This window comes from Ranitomeya imitator, chromosome 1 (genome assembly GCF_032444005.1).
Source record: "Ranitomeya imitator isolate aRanImi1 chromosome 1, aRanImi1.pri, whole genome shotgun sequence".
Taxonomy (NCBI): Eukaryota; Metazoa; Chordata; class Amphibia; order Anura; family Dendrobatidae; genus Ranitomeya; species Ranitomeya imitator.
Window position 1 is genome coordinate 76,481,880 of NC_091282.1, and position 26,960 is coordinate 76,508,839.

At 41.6% G+C, this 26,960-nt stretch overlaps 1 protein-coding gene across 2 annotated transcripts in view; it reads left to right on the forward strand.

Moving 5' to 3' along the window:
* PLPP1 (phospholipid phosphatase 1) overlaps positions 1-26,960 on the forward strand; it is a 134,263-nt gene that overhangs the window by 70,178 nt on the left and 37,125 nt on the right. Inside the window, exons 2-3 of one of the 2 annotated variants that reach the window (XM_069748305.1) lie at positions 1,054-1,208; positions 25,249-25,529. In XM_069748305.1, coding sequence (XP_069604406.1) covers positions 1,054-1,208; positions 25,249-25,529 — 436 coding nt within the window. Of the gene's footprint in view, positions 1-1,053; positions 1,209-14,124; positions 14,277-25,248; positions 25,530-26,960 lie in introns of both variants that reach the window. The other variant, XM_069748313.1, reaches the window with a different exon arrangement.

Here is a 26,960-nt window from a genome sequence, read left to right on the forward strand (position 1 = left end):
GAAATATTATCTATCTTATTTCAGTAATGTCAGTGTTTCTTTACTGGTGCACCTTTTAAACTTCCTAATTTCTTTTTATGCAATTTTTTTCAGATCGTGCGGTCTGATTGGAAAACATGATTTGCTCATGGTCTCTTCAGTCACCTGCAGCTGCCTTGTGAATCTGTCAGCGGCATATAGGCTGTCCTTGTAGCAGTCTGCATTCTGCTTTAGGATAGCAAATTCCCTTTATTTCAGAGCAGCGTGCATCTGTGTACGAGAACAATCAGGCGAACGTATTTTCATCCCGTTGGAATTGCTCGTCCACACAGACCACAGCATGCCCTAGTCTGTCCGTTTTGCAGATCGGTGCTACTTTCCGTGGCCAATACAGGGCACCACACGGACACCGTCGCATCTGCAATGTGTTTATGCGACTGGTCCAGAACTTGTAACGTTCATATGAGCGTACTCTAAGGGGCACAACTGATGAGTTTTTTTTTTTTTTTTTTAATTCATATGAAGCCAAGTTATGGTGGCATTGAGTCAAGTAATATAATTAACCAACCCTTCCTCCCCTCCAAAAATAAAAACGTCAACCCTTATTAGAATCTTCAAGTTGATTCTGAGAATAACATTATTTTTTGGGAATATATATATATATATATATATATATATATATATATATATATATATATATATATATATATATATATATATATATATATATATATATATATATATATATATATATATATTCTCAATATATCATTTTGTATATGTAGGTTTCCCTAAGTCCTAGCAGTGCATGCACAGGTATCTTTCCATGAAGGTCTCAGTTGGCAGGCCCCTACCAGCATTACACAAGTTTAATATTCGAAAACGACCCCCTAAAAAGCTTTATTTTTCAATACCTTGAATTTTTTTTCTTTATAAATTGGGCTGTCATGTCACTTTTTTGCATGATTTTTCCTTCCGTGGCACCGCTACAACCCCCAATTTCATCTACTAACAGACACACCCTGGTGAACCAGAATTCTTTTAATATTTCTTTTTTCTCCCTTCCCCCAACAGCTGGCTTACCTCTGGGCGTTTTAAAGTTGATCACAAAAAAGCCGTATCAAAGAGGTTTTTACTGTAATGACGAGAGCATCAAGTATCCGTTCCATGACAGCACCGTCACCTCCACTGTACTCTACACCGTAGGGTTTACTGTGCCTATATGCTCTGTAAGTAGCAGAATCCGTGGGCAATAGGGGCATCTTTACCCAGACAGGGTCCTAGAATCCATCAGGTTACCGTTATTAAAGAGGCCTAGAGATGGCTATGACTTTATTTGATGTTGCGCCCTGAAACCTAACTCTACTCAAAACCTGATAATTTAATTTCAGTTGATATTAACCCAATTTCCGACCCTTGCCTCGTTCTAAATTGTTAGTGTTTGGAAACCTAATATATGGAATTCTTACAATAGCCTGCCTCAGTGTCATGACAGTCCGGTTGGCCCTAGTACAAAATTTTGATCTGGACCCCCTTCATATTGGTCAGACATATGGGCTCTTGTAGCGTTCTAGAACCTATAAAAACATGCGTGCTTACCTCCCCATGTAGTAATGTCCCCCATCCTTGGCCCTTCCTGTAATAATGTCACCCATTTTGGCCTTGTCTGGTAATAATGTCCATCTTCCTGAATTAATGTCCTCTGTCCTGTGTCCCTTTCTGTAATAATGCCCTCCCCCATCCTATAACAATGAGTCCCATCTTGGGCCCCTTCTAGTAATGATGTCCCCTGTCCTGGGCCCTTCCTGTAATAATGTCACCCATTTTGGCCTGGTCTGGTAATAATGTCCATCTTCCTGAATTAATGTCCTCTGTCTTGGGTCCCTTTCTGTAATAATGCCCTCCCCCATCCTATAACAATGTTTCCCATCTTGGGCCCCTTCAAGTAATAATGTCCCTTGTTCTTTAGCACATTGCAAAAAGAAAGAAACCATTCTGCTCACCTTCCCCCGCTCCCATGACGTGCAGAAGCCGTCAGCTGACATCGGCGTGCCGGCATGGGCAGCGCATGTCGTCACTCATGGCCATGTGTCTCTGGTTGGCCGGCGAGCTCCTTCTGTGACTACACTGTGTATAGACACAAGGCTGCCAAACAGTAGCGTATGGGCTAGTCAGATCTCATCACTGAGAAGAGCTGCAGCAGATAAAACATGGTGTTTATCTAAACTACAGCAAGAATCCCAGTACATGACACTGCTGGAGTCTGATCTCTTTGGCTACTTTCACACATCAGGCTTTTTGTTTCAGACACAATCCGGCAATTTTTTTGAAAAAAACGGATCCTTTTTTTTTTTCCCCATAGAGTTGTATTAGCGCCGGATTGTGCCTGATGGCTAAACGTTTCATCCGGGTTTTCCCGGATCCGTCCAAATAGTCGTTTCCGGCGGACGGAGAAAACGTCCACTTCAACGTTTTTTTTGTCTGGCATAAAAAGGACGCACACTGACGGAATCGGCCAAAACCACATGAAACAGAGATGTGAAACAATGAATACGGCGCCCGGATCTGATTTTCAAAGCATTTACCATACAAATCATGCAGATTTCTCCCTCTCCCTCTCATTAAAGACCGGATCCAGCTAAAAAAAAAAAAATGGATCCAGCGCATCAGTTTTTCACAATTTGTGCCAGATCCGTTTTTTTACAAATTGGCCGGATTTAGCCTGAAAACAAAAACGGATGTGTGAAACGAGCCTTTTCTGACTGTACGCTGCTTACAAATGTGGCTGTAGAGGAAAAGGATTATTATAAATGTTGCGTTTTCAACTTTCTAATTCTGTCATCTGTCTGGGGAGCGTTGGAAGACCCCAATACACATCAGGTGATTTCTCTGAACCGTCCAGTTCTTCAGGATTGGAGGACTCTAATCTAATGTGTATGGGACCTTCAGGCCAGGTGCCCCTATTAACCAAACAGATTGTGCAGAAGTGGAGATAAGGAGATGGACGACTCAAATACACAGGATACAATGAATACATACATACATGCCCAGCCATTAATTTCCCCAGACAATAGTTGGCTGACCCATGAGCTGACCCTACACCCACTAGACTAGATTCCTGACACATTGTGTCTCGGCTGGAAGGAGCAGACAACTACACTTGTCATTACAAAATGTACTTCGGCAGCCTAAAATGTACACACTTTCTGCTATGGATTTACAGCAGTTTTTATTGTGAGCAGAAGTCGGCTGCTGACAAAAAAAAAAGTTGCTACATTTCAACCAACGTGGGATCTTTTTCAAGCCTGCTTAAAGGGATTATCCAGGATTTGAAATAGAAACCTGCTTAGTTTCTAAAAGAAACGGTGACCTTGGAGAATGGAGCAGAGATGCAAAGCTCCGTACACCCAACAGTCCAGCTGGGTTCCAATACCAGATATGAGGATGGTGATGTTTCTGGAACAAAGCAGCCATGTTTGTTCTAAACATGGCTAACCCATTCTTAAGTTGAAAAAAATAATAAGTTGAAATGTAGCAACTACAGTAAATATGAAACCTCCTTTCTTCTACTGATCTTTGTCTCTGATTTTTTTCTTCTTCTGTATTCGTATTTAATATACCATACTTCATAAACCTTAATTTTTAAGGTTTTTTTTTTTTCTTTACAACCTTCACTGTCACTAGCATTTGTACTGATAAAACCATTACTATTTGGCAAGACTGACCAGCCATAGATCCGATGGTCCTAAAGACCTCCGGACATTGGGGAGAGAAGGTTCAGGGAGATAAAATTGAAATGTTCAATCCTTATGTTTTTGGCGGAGATGAGCCGCTTCTAGAATGTCTTGGTTTTCTCTTCTTGCTGCGCTGAGGATTCATGTGTACAGCAAAGTAAGGAGAGAGAGAGCTGTCAAACAAGTATGAGCTGCTTTAGTTCCCAGTAAAAAGAAAGGATGGTGGATTGCTTTGGGCATAATCACAACTGATTCTTCAGGTTTTGAGCAAATGGACAGTATGACGACAATTCATTTTTTTTGTGTGATTTCTTTATTCTGATTATATTATGGTTCACATTTTACAGATTAGATAGATTGTGGAGATATTACAGTAAGTTTAGATTGGATTGTTAGATGTGGATTTAATAAACATCATGTCACCTACCTAACACACTTACAATAAATTCAGCAGATGTCGTCTATTGTGCTCTAATACTCATCCACAAGAAGAGAAGAGTGATTCAGACTTTCCTTTTGTAGTGATGAAATAAATAACTTGAAAAAGGCTCCAATTCGTCTGTATTCTTGGCGTGGGCCGAGAGCCCAATCTTGTAGCTTGTCAATAGGTTACTAAACGCCATGACATCACTGACAATTATACGATAATCCACTGTTGTGCTGAACAATTGGTTGTGTGTGAGATGGGAGCCGGTTTGTCCCCCGTACAGTGCCTGGCCAGAATAAATTCTAGGACCTTTCTGCTGCCAGTGTTCACTTATTACCATGTCCTCATTGCTTCTTAAAATAAACAACAACAAATAAATAACATAAAAATACAGCTAGACATTTATAAATCATCATGTTATATATTATCACTATTATTACTTGTCACTTTAACTACATTGAAATATCATCCAACTTCCCATCATTTATGGAACTGGACAAGAAATAATTGTTAGCTTTTTAGATTTGTGATCACTGAACCATACATTTATTGGCCACCTGTTTGCTTCTCTCCTTGACCTGTCAAAGTGTTATCTTGTGTACAGTTGAGTAGTAACTTTTATATGCTGACGATGCCACGTTAGTTCAGTTATCGGGTCTCTCTGATATTGAAAAGAAGAAAGATGGTGACATCCATTATTGCATTTTCACACACTTTTCAAATTCACATTCTACTTAATCCCTGCCCCTAAATACTCTGGCCACACCCAACACAACAACCGCCCCTGCTTAGGGCTTGTACAGACAGCTGTATTTATTTTAGTCATTTATATAGCGCCATTACTTCCATAGCGCTTTACAAACATTATCATCCCTGTCCCCATTGGGGCTCAAAATCTAGAATCCCTATCAGTATGTCTTTGGAATGTGGGAGGAAAGCGGAGAACCAGGAGGAAACCCAAGCAAACACGGGGAGAACAAACAAACTCAAATACAAAGATGTTGTCCTTGGTGGGATTTGATCCCAGGACCCCAGTGCTAACAACTGAGTTACCGTGCTGCCTGTATAACTCTGAAAAGTACTATCCACCGTTTTCACGGATACCGCTTGACCCCGTGTTATTCTATGAGGCCACTTTTTTAAAATGTATTCCTCACCCCCATCCCTCTTCCCCCTCCGTCCCGGACCAGACCGGGTCTGTTAGAGAGAAAAATCGCAGTATGCACAAGTTGCTTCTTATCGGATCGCACTCAGCCATTAAAGTCTATGGGTCCATTGAATACATCCATGTTCAACGACCTAGTGAGGTGAAAGAATGGAGGTGTCGTTTTTATTATTTTTTTTTTCCATTTTCGACTTCAAAGAAAACCAGATCATGCTATAATCATACTTTGATTAGAGTAATTGGATCGATTTTCTCGGATGAGAGAAAATGGTCGTTGGACCCTGGACTTCTACTTTTTTTTTTTTTTATTATAAAGACCGTACACTAAAGAATGCAAGTTAAACATTTTTTGTATTTTTCTCCCCCAAATGCCCCATGTGCTGATTGCCAGGGGTGCCGATAAGCTGTTTTATGTTCACCAGGGCGTTTGGACAGAAGACTTGATTAATGGCGCGAATCTTGTCGTGGGCAAATGAAAATCTAGATATGCTTCTACTTTCCTTGTCGTTCATAAACTCGTTCTCATGACTGGAGTTCATTGCTCATTATTTATTTTATTTTTTTGTGTGTATGTGGTTGATTTCGGCTTGTGTAACAACTGATATTTTTTTATAACCTTTTAAACCAGACCTGCTCCACTAATTTTGGACCACCTTTTTATCTTTTAGACCTTTGTTTCAAAGTTATGGTCAACCACGTGATGTGTGTAGGGGCCTATTGACTTTCCCCTGATAGATTGTCGTAGGGCGAGAGTGTTCGGGCAGTAGACATTTCAACACCTTATTCTTTCGTGTTCTGATAATCCACTACAGAGGTATCTGTCACTGGCTATCTATCCTGGACATTGAAAACACATGAACTCCCAATTTGAGCCCAATGTTCAAGTGTGGGGGTGTCTGTAGAGATGGCTGTCTGCTGAAAGAACACTGGGACGGCAGTTTTCTCTCATATGGCGAACTTAAGACCTTAAACTGTTGATGGACTAATTGCTTAATTTACTAGTTCATAAAATCTAAGGCTAGATTTGTTTTCTCAAGATAAGTGTTTTATTAGCATCTTATGATTTGCCGTATTCAGTAGTCATCTTGTAATGCTTTATTTTTATTGTGCAATAGTATGACCTCATGGGAACCAAAGGTCCTAAATATCCTGCTTGTTCTGTGGTTGCTAATTATTATTTTACTTTTTATTATTTTTTTTTATAATGTTTGACTTTTGGACTCGCGTTAATCATGACTGAATTACTATCTAGCATATGAACTCAATGTTTCCGTGTGGGAAGGTGACTTGCGACACTCAATAATATTAGATCAACAATATTTAGATACTGTGGATGCGTGACTACAGTAAAGTACAGACTGTGATGAAGGATGGGCAGTGAGAAAAGGGTACAGAATAGGAAATTGCATGCCTAAGGCTGTATTCAGAGGCCAGTACGTAATAGGAGGGTAGAGTAGTGAAGGGGAGCTAATCCTCTTCTTCAATGACATCCGGACTGTCCATGACGGAGTAGTCTCTGACCAGACTGTCAGCAGATCAGCGGATCAGTCAGCAGAAGCCTAGGACACGTTCATGTTCGCCCCTCTCCAGGCTATCCGTATAACATCCCTAAAAGGAATAATAAGGTGCTGGGTCTTCTGGTTTTACCCTGACCATATGATACCCAGGAAATGGTAAATCACAAAAGGCTGTTCCAGGGTACAGATTTTTTGAGTATATGTTCCACAGTCCAACGGATCCTGTACAGAGGGGCTCTGCCAAAACAAAACTGTGAAATGATCTTCAATTTGTGAAGGGACACCTAGGCCAGTACTGTTTTTTTCATAGAGCTTGCCCACATGAGTTGGTTAACTTGTTTTCCAGAAGCCATATTAATGTCCGTCTCTGCTGAGAGACCTAGATTGGACGCTTTCAGGGTCGATCATCTTGGGTTTGCACTTTTATTCCTAGTACAGATTTCAAGGGACACCAGAAAATGTACCACCTCCTCTCCATAAAGGCCCACTTGCTGCACTTGCACAATACTGGCTGCTTATCATCTAGCCCAGTGTTCCCCAACTCCAGTCCTCAAGGCCCACCACCAGGTCTTCTGGATTTCCTTAGTATTGCCCAGGTGATAATTGTAATGCATAAGGGATGCAAAGGAAATCCTAAAAACATGTGTGAATGGAGCGTTGGTAGATTGTGCACTTTCTGAATGGGACCACCGGAGATAGGCCAACACTGTTCTTGGCTAGTTTAGAGCATTCCCGTAAGAATGAATGGAGGGACTGCTGCTCCCTGGAGAGCATTGACCCTCTGGATCCTGCTTCATTTTTGGAGTACCAAAGACAAGACATAAGTTGTAATGCAATTATTTGTCCCATCTTAATAAGAGAGTACAACGTCTCACTATTGTAGTTATCACAGTGAATTATTCTCTCTTCAGCTAGTAACCTGTATATTTTAAGTAGTTCCTCCATTTGCTATTCAGCTAGTGCCACACAAATGTAAGAAATGAAATAGATTCCATGAAAAGGTTGATTTCTACCTAAAACCACCATTAAAAGGTTTGTGTCCTCTTCGGTCTTACACATTGCTGGGGTGGGATGCACGCAGGAGTTTAGGCCAGCTGCACTCTGACGCTGATATAGGGAACAGCTAGGCCTCTGTAGGCTCAGAAACTCAGTGGGGCTGGGGAGAAGTGACTGGGATTAGGAGCTAAGCGCATGCCATCATTCCCGGCCAGCCTGCAAGTGGTACTTGCTTGCAAAGAGCTTGGAACCGCTGCACATTTTCAGTCCTCCTTGGAAGTGTGCTATAAATAATAATATATATAATATATTCTAATATAATAATAATATATGCATATATATTATAGGAAATTGCATGCCCAAGCCTGAATTCAGAGGCTAGCACGTAATAGGAGGGTAGAGTAGTGAAGCGGGAGCTAATCCTCTTCATTGACATCCGGGCTGTCAATGACGGAGTAGTCTCTGACCAGACTGTGGATCAGTCAGCCTAGGACAAGTTCGTGTGTGTGTGTGTGTGTGTGTGTGTGTATATATAATATTTATATATTACGCTATCTTATTCTCTCACAATCTAAATTCCATCTTATTCCCTCACAATCTAAATTCCCTATCAGTATGTCTTTGGGGTGTGGGAGGTAACCGGATTTGAACCCAGGACCCCAGCGCTGCAAGGCTGCAGTGCTAACCACCGAGCCACCGTGCTGCCCTAAAAATTCTTATCGTAGATGAGAATAACTCTTTTTAAATGGATGTCTTTCAATTTGTCTTCAGGTGGCCTTCTGTTAGGTTCCTCAGAAATCTAGTGATGACAATATGGCTTCCAGTATATCTTCCAAATAGGATACTGTGTAACCTCCCTCTCTGACTGCTGTATAGCAAGTCTACCTAGTTAATACATCACTGTGCCTGTATTTCTGCACAACTAGTCTGACCCATCAATGATTTTTGAAGGCTACATACAAACATATGGCTGCCATTTTTGCTGTCCCTCTGCTAAATTTGTAGACATAAGTATTGTTTTGGCATTACAGGCTCAGTCAGGTTCAAAAGGGATGGTCGTCTTATAGGGGTCTTATTTTGTCAGAGCCTCTGGAGGGCAGCTCTTTAAGTCCAGTCCTTTTAAAAGAGTTGTTCCCAAGATTGAAAGTTATAATCTATCCATAGTGACATTCACTGATTCCGAGAGCGGGCAATGAAAAATCCCTTGTTGGAATGGAGCAGTGATTATGCAATGAGGAATCATTTGTCAATAGACCGGCCAGACATGGCCAAGCTGGGCATGTAATTGCCCCATCTTCTGAATTGATGAAGATCCCTGTGGATAGGGTGAAACTTCAATCTTGGAAATAGCTCTTTATTGCTTTTCCACAGGGACCTCCTCCATTTAGGAGAACAGCGCCCTGGAATGTTCCGCTCGGCTATGTCTGGCTGGTCTGTCGACAATGAAATAAGCGATGGCAACCATGCCAGCTACTGCTCTATTCTAACAAGGCATTTCAGAACCCCATTCTCTGAATTTGCAGGAATAACCATTTAAGTGAGCCTGTCACCTGGTTTGGACGAGAAGAGATATGGCCATCACGTTTCAGGGCTGATATACAGTATTCTATAATGCTGTATATCTGCCCCATCCCCGACCTGTAAGAGAAGAGAAATAAGTTTTATTATAGTCCCCCAGAGGGCAGTCCGGTCCGATGGGCGTAGCTGGTCTTGGTCCGGCGCCTCCCTTCTTCTTACGATCCCTTCCCTTCTCCTTGCTTTGTGTGGATGACGCGTCCCTTCGTTATGCCGTCTCCTCGGCACAGCGCTCCAGCACAGGCGTACTTATCTGCCCTGTCAAGGGTAGAGCAAAGTACTGCAGTGCGCATGCATCGGGGCTCTGACCTTTCCCGGCACCTGAGAACTGCAGTACTTTGCTCTGCCCTCAACGCTTTTGCAGGAGCCACGGTTCTGAGGAGACTAATCATCCACACAAAGCAAGCAGGAGGGCGGCATCTCAAGAAGAAGGGAGGCGCCAGACCAAGACCAGCGACGCCTATCGGACCGGACCGGACCGCCCCGCAGGGGAGTATAATAAAAGCTATTATCTTGCAGGTCGGGTTGGGGACAGATATACAGCTTTATAGAATACTGTATATCAGCCCTGAAATGTGATGGCCGGATCTCTTATCAGCCAAAACTAGTGACAGGTTCCCTTTTTCAGTAAATATTTCAAATATAATAATCTCTTAGAGTTAATATAGATATTTGTTTCAATCAGATCCTTTTTTTATTGTGAAATATATCAAAATACATTGACACTTTAATAATTTTGTTTTTCGAAAGAATCAAAACTAAATAAAACAAACGCAAATAAAAAAAAAACAAACATGTCATTACGAACCAAGTAAAAATTGATTAATACCAACGTTTATTGTAGGTATTCTCATTCGCATCCTACAATTTACCGTACATACATGAATAGAAATATAAATGAATGAGTTGATATTTTTTTGTCTTTCTGTTCTGATCTCCTCTTTTAGCCCAGTAACATGGCCAGTATTATCTTGGTTACCTTTGCCCTGATGGCATAAATAACGGTTTCTCCCATCCGCTTTCATTGAGGAAGTGTGAAGGAAGGACATATACAATCAGCGATCTGACTGTGGACCGTGACAGGAAGGGAAGTTTATTTTCTACGCTGGTGCCGTTGTTGATGTTTTTGTAACTCCTCCAGCCTGGTGCCAAAATAGCCACGATTATTTAGAAAGCTGTAATAAACCCGGACAGGTGTGGACACAACATGGCCTTATTGGTATTTTTAGGAAATTCACTGATGCAGATTTTAGCCTGAAAGGTTGGGAGAGTAGGAAGCACAGGGCTCCTTGGTGCCTACATATTTGTAAAGTCACAAGACAACCTGAATGTGACTTATATAAACTGTTCCTAATGTAGCATGGCTTATAGCCCGAAGGGAAAACTAAAAACAGACTCCTGTTTCTGTGCCAAGTGCACTACAGGCTGTTCATTGTCTATTGTCCTTATATCCGTCGATGGACGTTAGAGAACTGTGAGACAAAAGTTGTACAGCTGGCATTTGGTGAGGCCTCCATACACAGTAGACGGACGTCTGCTGGGAGAGATGAGGATTTGGCATGTCTAGTTTAGGTTTGCCGACCCTTTTGTTCTCGGTGAGATGAGACTCTGCCAGAGAAGTGTGGCGATGGCTCTCTTGTAGAGAACACAGGAGCGTTCAGCAGACCGAGAACTCCTGTGTATGAAGGAGTCGGGAAAGATGAAGGTCGGCCAATTGATTTGCCAAACCATAAGTTTGTAAACTGCTTTATGTTTTGTTTAGGGGATTTTAAGCTGGCCTAACACATTTTCGATCTCTCCTCACTCCCCCATAAACAGGAAAGTTTGGCTTAGCCAAGCGCACTTATGTTTCAGATACTTTTGGCAATGACTTATTGACTACCCTTGAACAAAAGGATCAACAGTTAACATTTCAATGGCCCGATTCTTCTCTACCCCAACATGGTCTGTCGGTTGACGAGTTATGTTAGATGGTCACCTGAAGTTGTCAGCCGATTAGCTAATGTGTAATGGGGGCCTTTACATACCTGACTAAGAAAAGTGATGTGGTGCTGGAAATTCTACAGAAAGACCCCATCTAATGCAAACTAACACAGCCCTATACCCCTTTATTAATACGGTTAGTTCTAATTGTATCCTACGGTGTTTATTAACCTTATACTTAGTGCACTTTGCTACCATATGAAATAGAAGTACTGGTGCATCAGACGTTGTTTGGATTCTAATATTTTTTTTATTATCATGGAAGACAGTGAAACAGAAATCATCTGTTCAGGGAAAAATAGTAGTGTTTCCTAAGCTGCAGGTACACCATTGAAAAGGTCCTACATTACCCATAGTTAACAAATGCAGCATCGATCCACAACCGTGCAAGTTTTACATTCATATAGCTTGCTTTATGGTGCCATATTTCTCATTGCCATGTGCTTGAGGTTTTACATGGCCAGCATAGAGTAACGGTATGTTGCACAGGTCAGTTCTTGCGTTTTCTTGGTGGAAAGCAGAGTCTTAAACCGATCGTAAGCATTACGTTGGCGGAACCCTGCAATATTGACGTGTTTGGGCCAATGGTCTAATGTGTATGGGTGCATCGGCCAAATGATGGTCCGGAGAGATGTCGATCAGTCATGTCCAATTTCGGACTGCCGATAGCATTTCCCTCCCTGAGAAGTCGCAGGCCGGCATGTCAGTCGGTGGTGGTCTCACAGAGAACCCAGGAGGAGCGCTCGGACAAACAAGTGCTACGGTGTATGTGAGAGTCGGCTGAGATTGTTCCACTGACAGCCATCGAATGTGTATGGCCATCCTTGGCTGCACGTTTACCCTCTTTACATTGGGATAGCAGATTTCACCCTTTGATTTTGCAGCGGCTCTGAATATACGCCCCAGATTTTTGTAAAATCCCACCCACTATGCTGCTACTGTAACACACAACAGATCTTTTGTCTGCTAAGTATTTGCCCCATGTGCGCATACCATGAGGCAAGGTGTTTTATTCTAATTAGCTTGGTTTTGATGGTGAATATAGCACATTTTTTAGCTATATCGAAAATGATGGATCTTAATGAGGTGATGCATTTCCCACACTATTGTGTGTGTTTCCGTCCTCGTCTCCCTGGTGACTGGTTATTTCTTTTCAGGGCTTGCGTCGCCGTTTATACGTAGGAATGTCTTGAGCTCTTTTCGTCTGTGAAAGGCGCCTCTGGCCTCACCTACACCACTCATGAGTACGAGAGGCAGGATACATTACTGACAGGGCTAATATTAGGATGGGTGTGTGGCCCGCCGGTCTCTGGGTGTGGGTGACATCACATCGCTGTTATTAAAGATCTAAATTTATCATTGTTGAAACCACCTGATCCCTATCAAAAGCTCATGTTGTAGCACGATATCCCTCCAAGGAGCCGTGTTATGACTCTCAGGTCGGCTTTTAATGTGTGAAAATATTGTCAATTATTCTTCCCACAAACAGATATTAAAAGAAAAATCTTTCAAATAAACCTGATAAACTTAAAGGGGGATTCTCATCTAATTGATGGCAGATCGCAGGGGGGCGACCCCCAGGTAAACTAATAATAAAGCGGCCTTCAGTTTTTCCTTCTGCATAAGACTGTTCCTGCCCATCCAGTGCAGATCAGCTGTATTAAAGTTAGAGCAGCATCTTCATTCATAGTATCGATGGGGGTCAGACTCCCGGCGATCTTATTACTACTATATGCCGTCACTAAGATGAGAATTTACTCTTTAGGCAGCACAAGGCAAAGGTATTTAAATAGTATCACTGTCATGAATCGCCTCTGAGGCCCCACACTGGCCAGATTCATGTTCATTAAGCATGGAGTTCTCCTTTTAAGAGAGTGGCGCATTAATTACTGCTGTATATCACAGGTCAGTCACTTGGACTTAATATGTTCGTTCCTTAGAATGCCAACCTGAGCAGTTGTAAATGCCAACGGGCAGTGGAGGAGCTGTGAAACTAGTGGACCGGTTTTATTTTATCCCCACTGGTCCCCTGAGTTTTGAGCTTTTTTTTTTTTTTAATCTGACATAAGGATTCTGAAATATCAGGCATTGTTGCTAATTTTTACAGTATTAACAGGTGAGTGTGGCTTACGGGGCTTTACGGCAGAGCAGCCTAAATCCACACCCCAGAGGAACCTGTGAGCGATCCCCTTTGAAGACTATTACTCAGGGGAGCAAAAACGGACCACTTTTGAACATCTGACATGTCCTCTTTAAACGACTCATTTTGATGTTTAGTGATTTATTATGCTGAATAGTGTGTGCGTGATTTTTTGTTTTTGTTTATGCATTACTATTTTTGTGTGCGTTTCTAGCTAACTAAATGGACTTAATTTAGTGCGTTGTTGCTCCCCTCCTCCACCACTCAAAAAAAGAACAATGATCAGTATTGCCATGGAAATCTTATTATATTATTATTATTTTTATTATTGTACCAAATTCCAATCCATGGGGGAGGACTAACAGAAAAAAACCAACACCCAGTTTTTAAGTCTTCTGCATGTTAATTTGGAATATTCTTTCTCCGTCTTAATTGTATAAATCGAGCATGCACTATCAGATCGATTTGTATGTTGTTTTGCTTTCAGTCTGTTTGTCCTGCTTGTGCTGCTTCCTCACGGTCTCAACCCTTTCCCGTTAACGCTGCATTTCCATGTGTTGTCGTGACTCCCTCCCTGTATTAATGCATATCTTTCTTCCTTTTGCTAGCCGGATTGCCTTTTGCAATTCTCAATTTGAAGCATAGCTCCTTCAAACGTGGATTTTTCTGTAACGATGATTCCATCCGGTATCCGTACAAAGAAGACACCATTTCTTATCAGTTGTTAGCAGCGATAATGATACCGTTCACTATCGTTATTGTAAGTTCTAACCATTCTCTACTCTGTCTCTGATTTAATTGATATTTTATTAACATTTTTTTTTTTTAAACTTTTTAGTTGTGGAGTTTCCAGTCCCATTTTATTTGAAGGGTGCATTGACAATAGACTGATGCGAAAATGTCCCCCATTATCAATGTTCACCCAAAAATGGTGGGATTACCATTCTCCTACAGCGCCCCTCAGGACAAATTAAGAATTACACAGTGCCCATTTATATTAATGACAGAACAGGTCCTCTAGTATGAGAGATTCTTTATCGCTTTTCTCTCTGAGGATCCTAAACAGCGGACCACCATAGGTTAATTCAGGATCCATAATAAGGTGAATGACCGTCCATTTTCTCGGCTGGTCAACTTCTTGAAGTATACTGTCATGAGTCACACATTATTTAGAAAGTCGTTACAATGAAATCTTAAGCTTGGCCCTTACATTGGTACCTTTTTAAAGGAATTTTCCAGGACTAACCTATGACGACCTACAGTACAGACCAAAAGTTTGGACGTACCTTCTCATTTAAAGATTTTTCTGTATTTTCATAACTATGAAAATTGTACACTCACATTGAAGGAATTTATAGTTTTGATGAACACATGTGGAATTATATACCGTACTTAACAAAAAAGTGTGAAACAACTGAAAATGTCTTATATTTTAGGTTCTTCAAAGTGGCCACCTTTTGCTTTTGATGACTGCTTTGCACACTCTTGGCATTCTCTTGATGAGCTTCAAGAAGTAGTCACCTTGAATGGTCTTCCAACAATCTTGAAGGAGTTCCCAGAGATGCTTAGCACTTTTTGGCCCTTTTGCCTACTCTGCGGTCCAGCTCACCCCAAACCATCTTTATTGGGTTCAGGTCTGGTGACTGTGGAGGCCAGGTCATCTGGCATAGCACCCCATCACTCTCCTTCTTGATCAAAAAGCCCTTACACAGCCTGGAGGTGTGTTTTGGGTCATTGTCCTGTTATAAAATAAATGATGGTCCAACTAAACGCAAACCGGATGGAATAACATGCCGCTGCAAGATGCTGTGGTTGCCATGCTGGTTCAGTATGCCTTCAATTTTGAATAAATCCCCAACAATGTCACCAGCAAAGCACCACCACACCTCCTCCATGCTTCATGGTGGGAACCAGGCACGTAGAGTCCATCCGTTCAGTTTTTCTGCGTCGCACAAAGACACGGTGGTTGGAACCAAAGATCTCAAATTTGGACTCATCAGACCAAAGCAGATTTCCACTGGTCTAATGTCCATTCCTTGTGTTCTTTAGCCCAAACAAGTCTCTTCTGCTTGTTTCCTGTCCTTAGCAGTGGTTTCCTAGCAGCTATTTTACCATGAAGGCCTGCTGCACAAAGTCTCCCCTTAACAGTTGCTGTAGAGATGTGTCTACTGCTAGAACTCTGTGTGGCATTGACCTGGTCTCTAATCTGAGCTGCTGTTAACCTGTGATTTCTGAGGCTGGTGATTTGGATAAACTTATCCTCGGAAGCAGAGGTGACTCTTGGTCTTCCTTTCCTGGGGCGGTCCTCATGTGAGCCAGTTTTTGTAGCGCTTGATGGTTTTTGCCACGTCACTTGAGGATGCTTTCAAAGTTTTCCCAATTTTTCGGACTGACTGGCCTTCGTGTTTTTTAACCCCTTTCTGACCTCGGACGGGATAGTACGTCCGAGGTCAGATCCCTTGCTTTGATGTGCTTTGTTCCGGCGGTGAGTCCACATCCAAACCGCGACTTGTCAGCTGTTTTGAACAGCTGACATGTGCGCTCAATAGCAGCGAGTGGAATCGCGATCCACCCGCCGCTATTAACTAGCTAAATGCCGCTGTCAAACGCTGACAGCTGCATTTAACTACCGCTTTCGGCCGCGCGACTGGAAATGCGCTCATCGCCGACCCCCGTCACATGATCGGGGGTCAGCGATGTGTCGGCATAGCAACCAGAGGTCTCCTTGAGACCTCTATGGTTGATGATGCTGGCTTGCTGTGAGCGCCACCATGTGGTCGGTGCTCATAGCAAGCCTGTAATTAAGCTACATAGTAGCGATCTGATGATCGCTGCTATGTAGCAGGGCCGATCAGGCTATGCCAGCTTCTAGCCTCCCATGGAGGCTATTGAAGCATGGCAAAAGTAAAAAAAAAAAATAAAGTAAAAAAAAAAAAAATGAAATTAAAAAAAAAAAAAAAAAAGTTTATATCACCTCCCTTTCACCCCATTCAAAATAAAGCAATAAAAATAAAATCAAACATAAACATATTTAGTATTGGCGCGTTCAGAATCGCCCGATCTATCAATAAAAAAAATCAACCTGATCGCCAAATGACGTAGCGAGAAAAAAACGGATGATCATAAGAACATATCTACACCAAAATGGTATCCATAAAAACGTCAGCTCAGCACGCAAAAAATAAGCCCTCACCCGACCCCAAATCACAAAAAATAGAGACGCTATGGGTATCGGAAAATGGCACAATTTTTTTTTTCTTTAGCAAAGTTTGAAATTTTTTTTCACCACTTAGATAAAAAATAACCTAGACATGTTTGGTGTCTATGAACTTGTAATGACCTGGAGAATCATAATGTCAGGTCAGTTTTAGCATTTAGTGAACCTAGCAAAAAAGCCAAACAAAAAACAAGTGTGGGATTGCACTTTTTTTGCAATTTCAACGCACTTGGAATTTTTTTCCTGTTTTCTGTTACATGACATGGGAAAACCAATGGTATTGTTCCAAAGATCAACTTGCCCCGCAAAAAAATGAGCCCTCACATGGCCACATTGAAGGAAAAATAAAAGTTATGGCTCTGGGAAGGAAGGGAGCGAAAAATGAAAACGCAAAACCGGACAAAGCTCCTGGGGTTAAGGGGTGTTAAAGAGAAATGAATATTCACTGCTTTTCACTATGCAATTACATTATTTTAGTTTTAATACTTTAATTTCCCTTCTCAAAATGATTTCAGTTTGTTTCACAAATGAATTTTACAGATTATGGGTGACATTAAAGGTGGAAAAAAGTTCTGAAATTATTATTTTTGGAATTATTTTTTAAATGATTAATACTTGGCATTTTAACAAGGACATGTAAACTTTTTATATACATTGTATCTTTCATCATAGACCTAAAAGCTGTTGCATTGTCGTTATTTTTGACATAGGAAAGATTTTCGTTTTATTTTGTTTTTCCACAAATCTTGAAATGGAAATTTGCTGCTCAGGAATCTTGTCAAGCAGCTGATGGAAAAATTAATCACCACTTGTTCTGCCCAAAAAGTGGTCTCCAGAGACCCAACATTCTCTTAGCAAGAGTGGAAATTATCCAAACCTAAGTAGAGCTCCGTCCTGATAACCCCTTCCATGTTTGCATGCTAAAAAGATAAAACTACCGTAATTCTTTTTCAACCTGCTGTCAGCATATTACCGTACTACAGTCTTGGAGCCCATTACTGTGCATCCCAAAGGCACTAGTAACCCTATATCCCAAGCAAGTGATCATGTATCCAGTCTACAAGGACATACTTTACATCTCTATTTCTATTCCGTTTTTAGTTGTAATGTACTGGAAACACCAGCTGAACTGCCACAGGGGGAATAAAACATTACATAATGCTCATTGAAAATAAAAGGCCATTAAGGTAATGCGTGCAAGTGCTGGGCCCTTCAGATAAAGACTTTGTTGAGGAGCGTCTTAATGGATTTTCTTCTGTAATGCCTTAAGTTATTGACTATCTAGCAACCCCTTAAAGGGAGTCTGTCAGTACAATCAACTCTCTTAATCTATCTATATGGGCATGCAGGTCATAGGAAGTTAAATAAAAAGACACCGTGATATCTGCGATTCGATGTTTTATTGCAAAGAAATCCATGTTTTTCTCATTATGTAAATGACCTGTTAAGATCTATGGTGCGGACATAGATCTCTGTGAGAGTCTGCCTCCAGATCTTATTATAAATGAAAGGGCGCATTACCGGTGTGAGACATGTAGATCAAGAGAGCAGACTGTCAGTCATTACGTGTCTCACACTGGTAACGCCCCCTATCATTTATAATAAGCTCTGGAGGCAGATTCTCAGGGAGATCGTAATAACTCTTTTTACATATTAAGATGTGGATTTCTAAAGAGTAAGACCTCAGATTGCAGATATAACGGTATCCTTTTCATCATCTTTCTATGACTTGCATGCCCATATAGACATCTTAGGAGTGTAGATCCTACTGCAAGATGCCCTTTTAAAGTTTAGACCAAACAATCAAAATTGTCGCCTTCTCTAGATTGCTATATAACATGGCGTTAACTCCGTGACTCGCCATTTAAAGGGGTTGGCCAATATTGGACAAGCAGTTTTGAAACCCTCCCTCCTGTGTACTGAATATAATAAGGAAAAAAGTATATAATTACATCCCGGTCCAGCTCTGCTCTGAGTGATATGATATTGTGATAGTTTGTCACTTGAGCACTGCAGCCCATAAGCGACCACTGAAGGGCTGCAATCCTCGTTCTCTGCAGCCATCACAGTTCTGACTGCCAAGCAAAACAAAATGATCCGCACCACTGCAGCACATATGCTGGATTAATTGTACAGATCCAATCCGCTATATAGGCTGCCCAAATCAGACTCCTGGGTGCCCACTCATGAAAAAGACAATGATGCAGTCCATGTAACAAGTAGAAAAAAAGTGGCACTCACCGTCCTAAAAAAAAATCTTTAACTTTATTTCGGCAATTTTAAAACCTCCAGGTCAGGAGAGCTGTAAGTGGAATAGAGAGCTGGGATGACAATCATCTGTTGAAGCGCACGAGCGCAAACCGATTGTCGTCCCAGCTCTCTGTTCCACTTACAACTCCCCTGACCTGGATGTTTTAAAATTGCCGAAATAAAGTTAAAGATTTTTTTTTTTTAGGACGGTGAGTGCCACTCTTTTTCTACTTGTTACATGGATAGTTCTGACTGCACCTGTGATGTACACAATGTTAAGATCGCCAGGGAACACAGTGCGCTTAAGCTTTGGAAAACCAGATAAAAACATTGGTTTGTCCAGTGAAGATAATTTCTGTCTATATGACCTACCCTGCTCAGATCCCCCATCTATGAGATATCCGAGTAGATGGACATGCCTGGTCCTTGTATGACTCGGACATATACTCATGTGAATGGACGCCATGTTCTTCTACATATGCTTGCAATGGCTCCCTAAGAGAAAAAGCCTATCCAACTGCAGGCAAAATCTGCTGTATGGCAGGGGTGCAGAGATCACTTGATTATCCTGAAAACCACCTGAATCCATGTTGGGGCAGCATTTGGTGGGTGCTGAGAACCGTAAACCTCTGATACGTGGTTTTAATAAAATGATCACTGATCCCTTTAATGTGTCATGGTAAATTAGTGTCAGTGCTTGGAACGTTATTTGATATAAAGAGGCTATTAACTAGGTATGTGGCCCACGGCATTATTATCTTGGAAAGAACCTAATAAATTAAAACGTTTAATGAAAGTTCTCTGTAAAATGTCCCAGATAACATTCTTCTCTTGTGATACATTCTGTTGGTCACAATCACATTTAATATTATTGACAGCTATACAGTGATGTTCCTTTTATGAGTCAGTCAATAATCTCCTTTTCCAGCACTTCTTCTTTTTTGCATAGAACTGTACAATACTTTTTATATCTGAAGACCGAGCAGAGATGGCTCCTCCGATTTAAAAAACCACATTCAAATGCACAAGCATCTCTAATCTTACAAATGTGTCATATACATATATTTTATCATCCAGTAATCTTCTATCTGCTGTCATATCAGATTAATTTTACTGTGACTTTATTGCTTGTGCAATCCTTATCGTTTATCTTCAATGTTATAAAAGCTGATAAATGAATTGTTTTTTTTTTGTGAGGGGAGGGGTTTCCAATACATGCAGTTCACAAGCAGTGAGATTGAGTAATTTCGGCCATTAAAGGATATTACACATTTTCTATATTTTGGCTTTTGTTTTTGATACCTTGTGATTAATACAATCTCAGTGTTACAGGAGTTGACTGGCAAAAGAAAACTGAGCATGTGCAGTAGGTACCTCTGCTGCTGCTGTTGATAGCTTAGCATGACATGGCATAGATTATCGACAGGTCACAATAGCCCCTTGGTATTCACAAAACACAGGGCAGCAGTGTGTATTAGATCAGCTAGACAGACATGGTGGACCGAAGTGTGAATAGCCATTTCTTACCACTGCATTATGGTATCTCCAGTATTAGATCAGATCGACATGGTGGACCGCAGTGTGAGCAACGTCTTCTTACCTCACCACCATGGTATCTCCAGTATTAGATCAGCTAGACAGACAGGGTGGACAGCAATGTGAGCAGCCTCTTCTTACCTCACCACTTCTGATATCTCCAGTATTAGATCAGATAGACATGGTGGACAGCAGTGTGAACAGTCTCTTCTTACCTCAGCACCATGGTATCTCCAGTATTAGATCAGATCGACATGGTGGACAGCAGTGTGAGCAACCTCTTCTTCTTACCTCACCACCATGGTATCTCCAGTATTTGATCAGCTAGACAGACAGGGTGGACAGCAATGTGAGCAGCCTTTTCTTACCTCAGCACTAAAAAAAGAAAAACGGCTAACAAAAGCCGCAGCCAGCTCACCAACCAGACCATCAGATGTGGAGCACGAAAGTAAGTCCTGACCCGGGACTCCAAGCAGCAGCAGATCCAACCATGTATATACTCCAGCTCCAGATGAATGGTAAAAAACTTTTTCTTTATTGATCCAACGTAATAAAAACAGGATAATCCTTACAGATGGCAGACAGAATAAGTGATTGCGCAGAGAACGGCTACGCATTTCGACCACAACGGGTCTTACTCATGCCTAGATAATCTCAGAAATGGTAGCTGTATATACAGCACCCTAGAACCTATCACAAGCATTTCATCCGTCACATGACTAAATACACAGGTCCTGGAAGTGCAATAAAGACAAATGCAGATAGTGCATATAAAAGTAAAATAACGCATACATAAATGCAAAATATAAAATTGTCAAACCTACCTATTGCCCTAATTAGCAATAATAGTAAAGTATTTCGTTTCTTTTATTCATACCCGCGGGGAAGCGAGTGTTCAGACAGTACATCCAAAACGCCTCCCTAGTAAGTAGGCGTCTTTTTATATCACCCCCGCGGCTTTGAGGAAAAACTCTCTCTATGCCGTGTACTCTAAGAGCTGCGGTGTCTCCATTATGTGTCATACCGAAGTGTTTGGATACCATTGAGAGATTCCTATTAATCATGTTGTAATTTTTTGCGTCCCTGAGATGTTCGGAGACGCGTGTTTTCAACTTTCTTGATGTGCACCCTATGTATGAAATTTGGCAAATTAAACAGTCTATTTTGTAGATCACATTATTATTGTGACAATAAAAATGTGATCTACAAAATAGACTTCCAGGACCTGTGTATTTAGTCATGTGACGGATGAAATGCTTGTGATAGGTTCTAGGGTGCTATATATATAGCTACCATTTCTGAGATTATCTAGGCATGAGTAAGACCCGTTGTGGTCGAAACGCGTAGCCGTTCTCTGCGCAATCACTTATTCTGTCTGACATCTGTAAGGATTATCCTGTTTTTATTAAGTTGGATCAATAAAGAAAAAGTTTTTTACCATTCATCTGGAGCTGGAGCTTACCTCAGCACTCCTGATATCTCCAGTATTTCATCAAATAGACATGGACAACTGTGTGATCTGCCTCTTACCTCAGCACTCCTTGTATCTCCAGTATTATCTAAAATGAATAGGGTGGACAGCAGTGTGAGCAGCCTCTTCTTACTTCAGTACCCCTTATATCTCCAGTATTAGATCTGATAGACCGGGTAGACAGTGGACATGGGTGTGAGCAGCCTCTTCTTAAAGTACCCCTGGTATCTCCAGTATTAGATCAGCTAAACATGGACAACAGTGTGACCAGCCTCTTCTTACCTCAGCACTTCTTGCATCTTTAGTAAACTTCCTAAATTTTCACTGGAAACACATCTTCGAACACATGAAAGGAGTTTCCAACTACTGCACAGGCTCTTAGGCACCCATCCTGTTAACGTTCTTGGCCAGATGGTAAACCTTTCAATCTCCTACAGGGATTATTTCTTTAAAGAAAAAAAAAAGACCAGCACCTCTGAACAGGATAAGGATGTATGAACAGGTGCAAGCTGCCATGACTGCATAATATACAAACTAGAGAATGTAACATTACTTTGAAAACGCAAAGATATATGCAAACATTGAATATATTATTATTTATTTATATAGCACCATTAATTCCATGGTTCTGTACATGAGAAGGGGTTACATCAAAATACAAATATCACTTACAGTAAACAAAACTAACAATGACAGACTGATACAGAGGGGCGAGGACCCTGCCCTTGCGGGTTTACATTCTACAGGATTATGGGGAAGGAGACAGTAGGTCGAGGGTTGCAGTAGCTCCAATGGTGTTGAGGTGGCCGTGTGGTCTTTACAGGCTGTAAGCTTCCTTGAAGAGATGGGTTTTCAGGTTTCTTTTGAAGGATCCAAATATGGATAACCGGATGTGTTTGGGCACAGAATTCCAGAGGATGGGGGATATTCGGGAGACGTCTTGGAGGCGATTGAGTGAGGAGCGAATAAGCGTGGAGGAGAGGAGGAGATCTTGGGAGGACCGGAGATTACGTGAGGGAAGATATTGAGAGATTAGTTTGGAAATATACGGAGGAGAAAAGTTATGGATGGCTTTGTAGGTCAGTGTTAGTAGTTTTAAACTTGATATGCTGAGGGAATGGGAGCCAGTGAAGGGATTTGCAAATTGGGGAAGCAGGAGTGTAGTGAGGAGAGAGATGAATTAGTCGGGCAGCAGAATTAAGGACGGACTGGAGGGGTGCGAGAGTGTTAGAAGGTAGGCCACAGAGGAGGAGGGTCGGGAGATGATTATGTGACGCCCAAGAGACCGGGGTACCCAGCACCGGACCAATGGGGTCTGTCTCTTGAGGGGGGTGTCACGGGTGGCTTGACCCGGTGCTGTGGCCTCAGGCAATGCACAGTGTAAAGGGTATCGTGAGGGAACAAGCACTTACTTGATCAGCAGCAGGTTCTCCCAGCGGTGATGATCCCATTCCTGGATAGATGGCTATTGTCCAAATGAAAGGCTGAGGCACTGAAACGTTTAACCAGTTTACTTTAACAAAAAAGGATTTACAACCAGTCCTGTCACCGGAGTCTGTATGGGAACTCTGAGTTACTTTGACCCTGCCGAGGTCTTCGCCTCTTATTGTACGCAATATCTGTGTGGCCCTGCTGCTGTATGTGAACTGGCTGCCGGCCCAATCTGTCCCCTCCGGGTCCTGGTTCGACGGGCAACCCGGGCAACCCGAGTCCTTTTATCGGCTTACCCCCTCCAGGAGTACCGCTGAACTCTGTGTCTGTTGCTGCGTCCGACCCTAGTGAAGCTGATATCACCTCACGTTTTTCCGGTTGCTGTATTATATGTAATGAATACAGCCACGGATCCGGTATCCGTCTTTGCGCCTGTTCTGGGTAGTGATTAATGCTACCCGGTTCTCACAATGTCCTTTTTCTCTATCCCTCTTCTCCTCAGGCCGGTGATTTAGGCCTGGTAACAGTCACAGGGCTGTTAGAGATTCAACTGTATGACCTCTCACTATCAGCTCCTTAGCCCAACTGCCAGTTCTTCTCTCAGACCAGAATGGATCAAGGGGAGTCTCTGGAGCTCCCCCTTCTGGCCGGAGGTGGTAGTGCAGTCTTGCTATTTTAGTATTTGCATTTACTGTCAGTAACTATTTTTGTGGCAAATACCCCTAGGGGTGCCACAATTAGGTCATGCACAAGCATTCTGGTAGAGTGTGGGTTGAGAAAAGGACGGATTCAGGATATATTTTTGAGCTGGAGGCGACAGGAGGTGGCGAGAGCTTGGATGTGCGGTTTGAACGACAGGGCAGAGTCCAGGGTTACTCCGAGGCAGCGGATTTTAGGGGACAGGGGAAAGTGTGATTTCATTTATTTTGATAGATAGATCAGTTAGGGAAGATATGCGAGATGGAGGAAAGATAATTAGTTCAGATTTTTCCACATTGAGCTTGAGGAATATATGAAACTTGAACTGCATTACTGCTATATAGAATATTCTTATAAAAATGAAGATACTTTAATGCATATATTGGCCAATTTATGTGTGCCCATCCACCACGGCAAGGTGACCTTTCTTTGACAGGACCCTAAAACTAATATTTATCAAACATGCCTCTCCCAGGTGAAAAGCCTACAAATCTAAAGGGAAGGTAGGATCCATCATTAATTAAAAACAGCTTATGGTGAAGGGAGGACTGCAGTCAGAAAAGAAGGCAGGCAACAGCTCCATATGTATACTACAAAAAAATGGTCAGCACCTCTGAACAGGATAAAGCAAGTGTGAACAAGTGCGAGCTGCCGGGACTGTATAATATACCGACAAGACAATACAGCAACACTCCAATTTTATGCACTAAATCTTCATTTTTATAAGTATATTGCATATAGCAGTAAGTCAATATTTGCACATATTAGCGCTTACAGATGCTGCTGTATTCTTTTGTGTTACCTCTATAGGCAAAACGAGAGCGATTTGCTAATTAAAGGTATTTTGGAAATTATTTTCCCAATATTTTAATCCACTTCTCCCCCCCCCCCCCCCCCCTTTTTGTATTACTGGATAATCCCTTTAATGAATGTAAATATATATGCAAATTGCCTCTTCTGAGAAGAAGAGGACTTAAATATATAATCACATATACAATACACAGTCATATATGTACAATACAAGGGCCAAATTGATATCTATAGCACTGTGAAAATCTGTAGGTTATTTCTTGTAGTCCGGGAAGTTGCTGACCATTATATTAACCGGTGTCCTTTTCTTCCCTACAGATCATTTTAGGGGAAGCCCTGTCTGTATTTTATAAGTGCCTGCAGTCTAACGGCTTTGTCAGAAATCACTATGTAGCAACTATTTACAAAGCCATTGGCACGTTCATCTTTGGAGCTGCAGTAAGCCAGTCGCTGACCGATATCGCCAAGTACACCATCGGGCGCCTGAGGCCTCACTTTCTGGATGTTTGTAAACCAGACTGGACCAAGATCAACTGCAGCGCTGGATACATCGAGAACTTTGTATGTCTAGGAGATTCTGTGAAGTCCAGTGAAGCGCGGTGAGTACAATCACTCGGGTTTGTTAGTATTGAAGTTTTCATCAGGTGAATCAGGACCTTGTGCAAGCGATTTTGTTTACGCTCTGGTTACCATCGATTCATGTCCATTTTTGTTCGCTCACCTGCTTCCCAAGGTATCTCTGCTGCCTAATTAGCAACACTGCTGTGCCTGCAATTAAGCCAAACTTCTACTGCACAGAGTTTGGGTAGGTATTACAGGATCGGGACTAATATTTGCTATAAATATAAAGCAAAGCTCCCTAGAAAAAAAATAGTTCCATTATATTTAAAAGCACAACTTTCTTTTTCTTGCATATTCTTTAGAAATAAAAAAAAATTATCAATTTGTTTGGTACCATATAAAATCATAGACACATGAAGGTACAGTATAGAATTGGAGCTCGTGTCATCAGAAATTACCTCTTGTTTAAAGCATGTTTTTATGTTCTATGTAATTTATGGGGTTTTTAATATAGAATGTGATATGGATTATTTTTTTTTTTTTTTTACCAAAAAAGGTTTTTTTGGAAGTGTGTGTGTGTAGACAGATATAGATATACAGTACAGACCAAAAGTTTGAACAAACCTTCTCATTTAAAGAATTTTCTGTATTTTCATGACTATGAAAATTGTACATTCGCACTGAAGGCATCAAAACTATGAATTAACACGTGGAATTATATACTTAACAAAAAAGTGTGAAACAACTGAAATTATGTCTTATATTCTAGGTTCTTCAAAGTAGCCACCTTTTGCTTTGATGACTGCTTTGCACACTCTTGGCATTCTCTTGATGAGCTTCAAGAGGTAGTCACCGGGAATGGTTTTCACTTCACAGGTGTGCCCTGTCAGGTTTAATAAGTGGGATTTCTTGCCTTATAAATGGTGTTGGGACCATCAGTTGTCTTGTGCAGAAGTCTGGTAGCTACACAGCTGATAGTCCTACTGAATAGACTGTTAGCTGCTTTTTTCTTACCATAATACAAATTCTAAGAAAAACGAGTGGCCATCATTACTTTAAGAAATGGAGGTCGGTCAGTCCGAAAAATTGGGAAAACTGTGAAAGTGTCCCCAAGTGCAGTGGCAAAAACAATCAAGTGCTACAAAGAAACTGGCTCACCTGAGGACTGCCCCAGGAAAGGAAGACCAAGAGTCACCTCTGCTTCTGAGGATAAGTTTATCCAAGTCACCAGCCTCAGAAATCACAGGTTAACAGCAGCTCAGATTAGAGACCAGGTCAATGCCACACAGAGTTCTAGCAGCAGACACATCTCTACAACAACTGTTAAGAGGAGACTGTGCAGGAGGCCTTCATTGTAAAATAGCGGCTAGGAAACCACTGCTAAGGACAGGCAACAAGCAGAAGAGACTTGTTTGGGCTAAAGAACACAAGGAATGGACACTAGACCAGTGGAAATCTGTGCTTTGGTC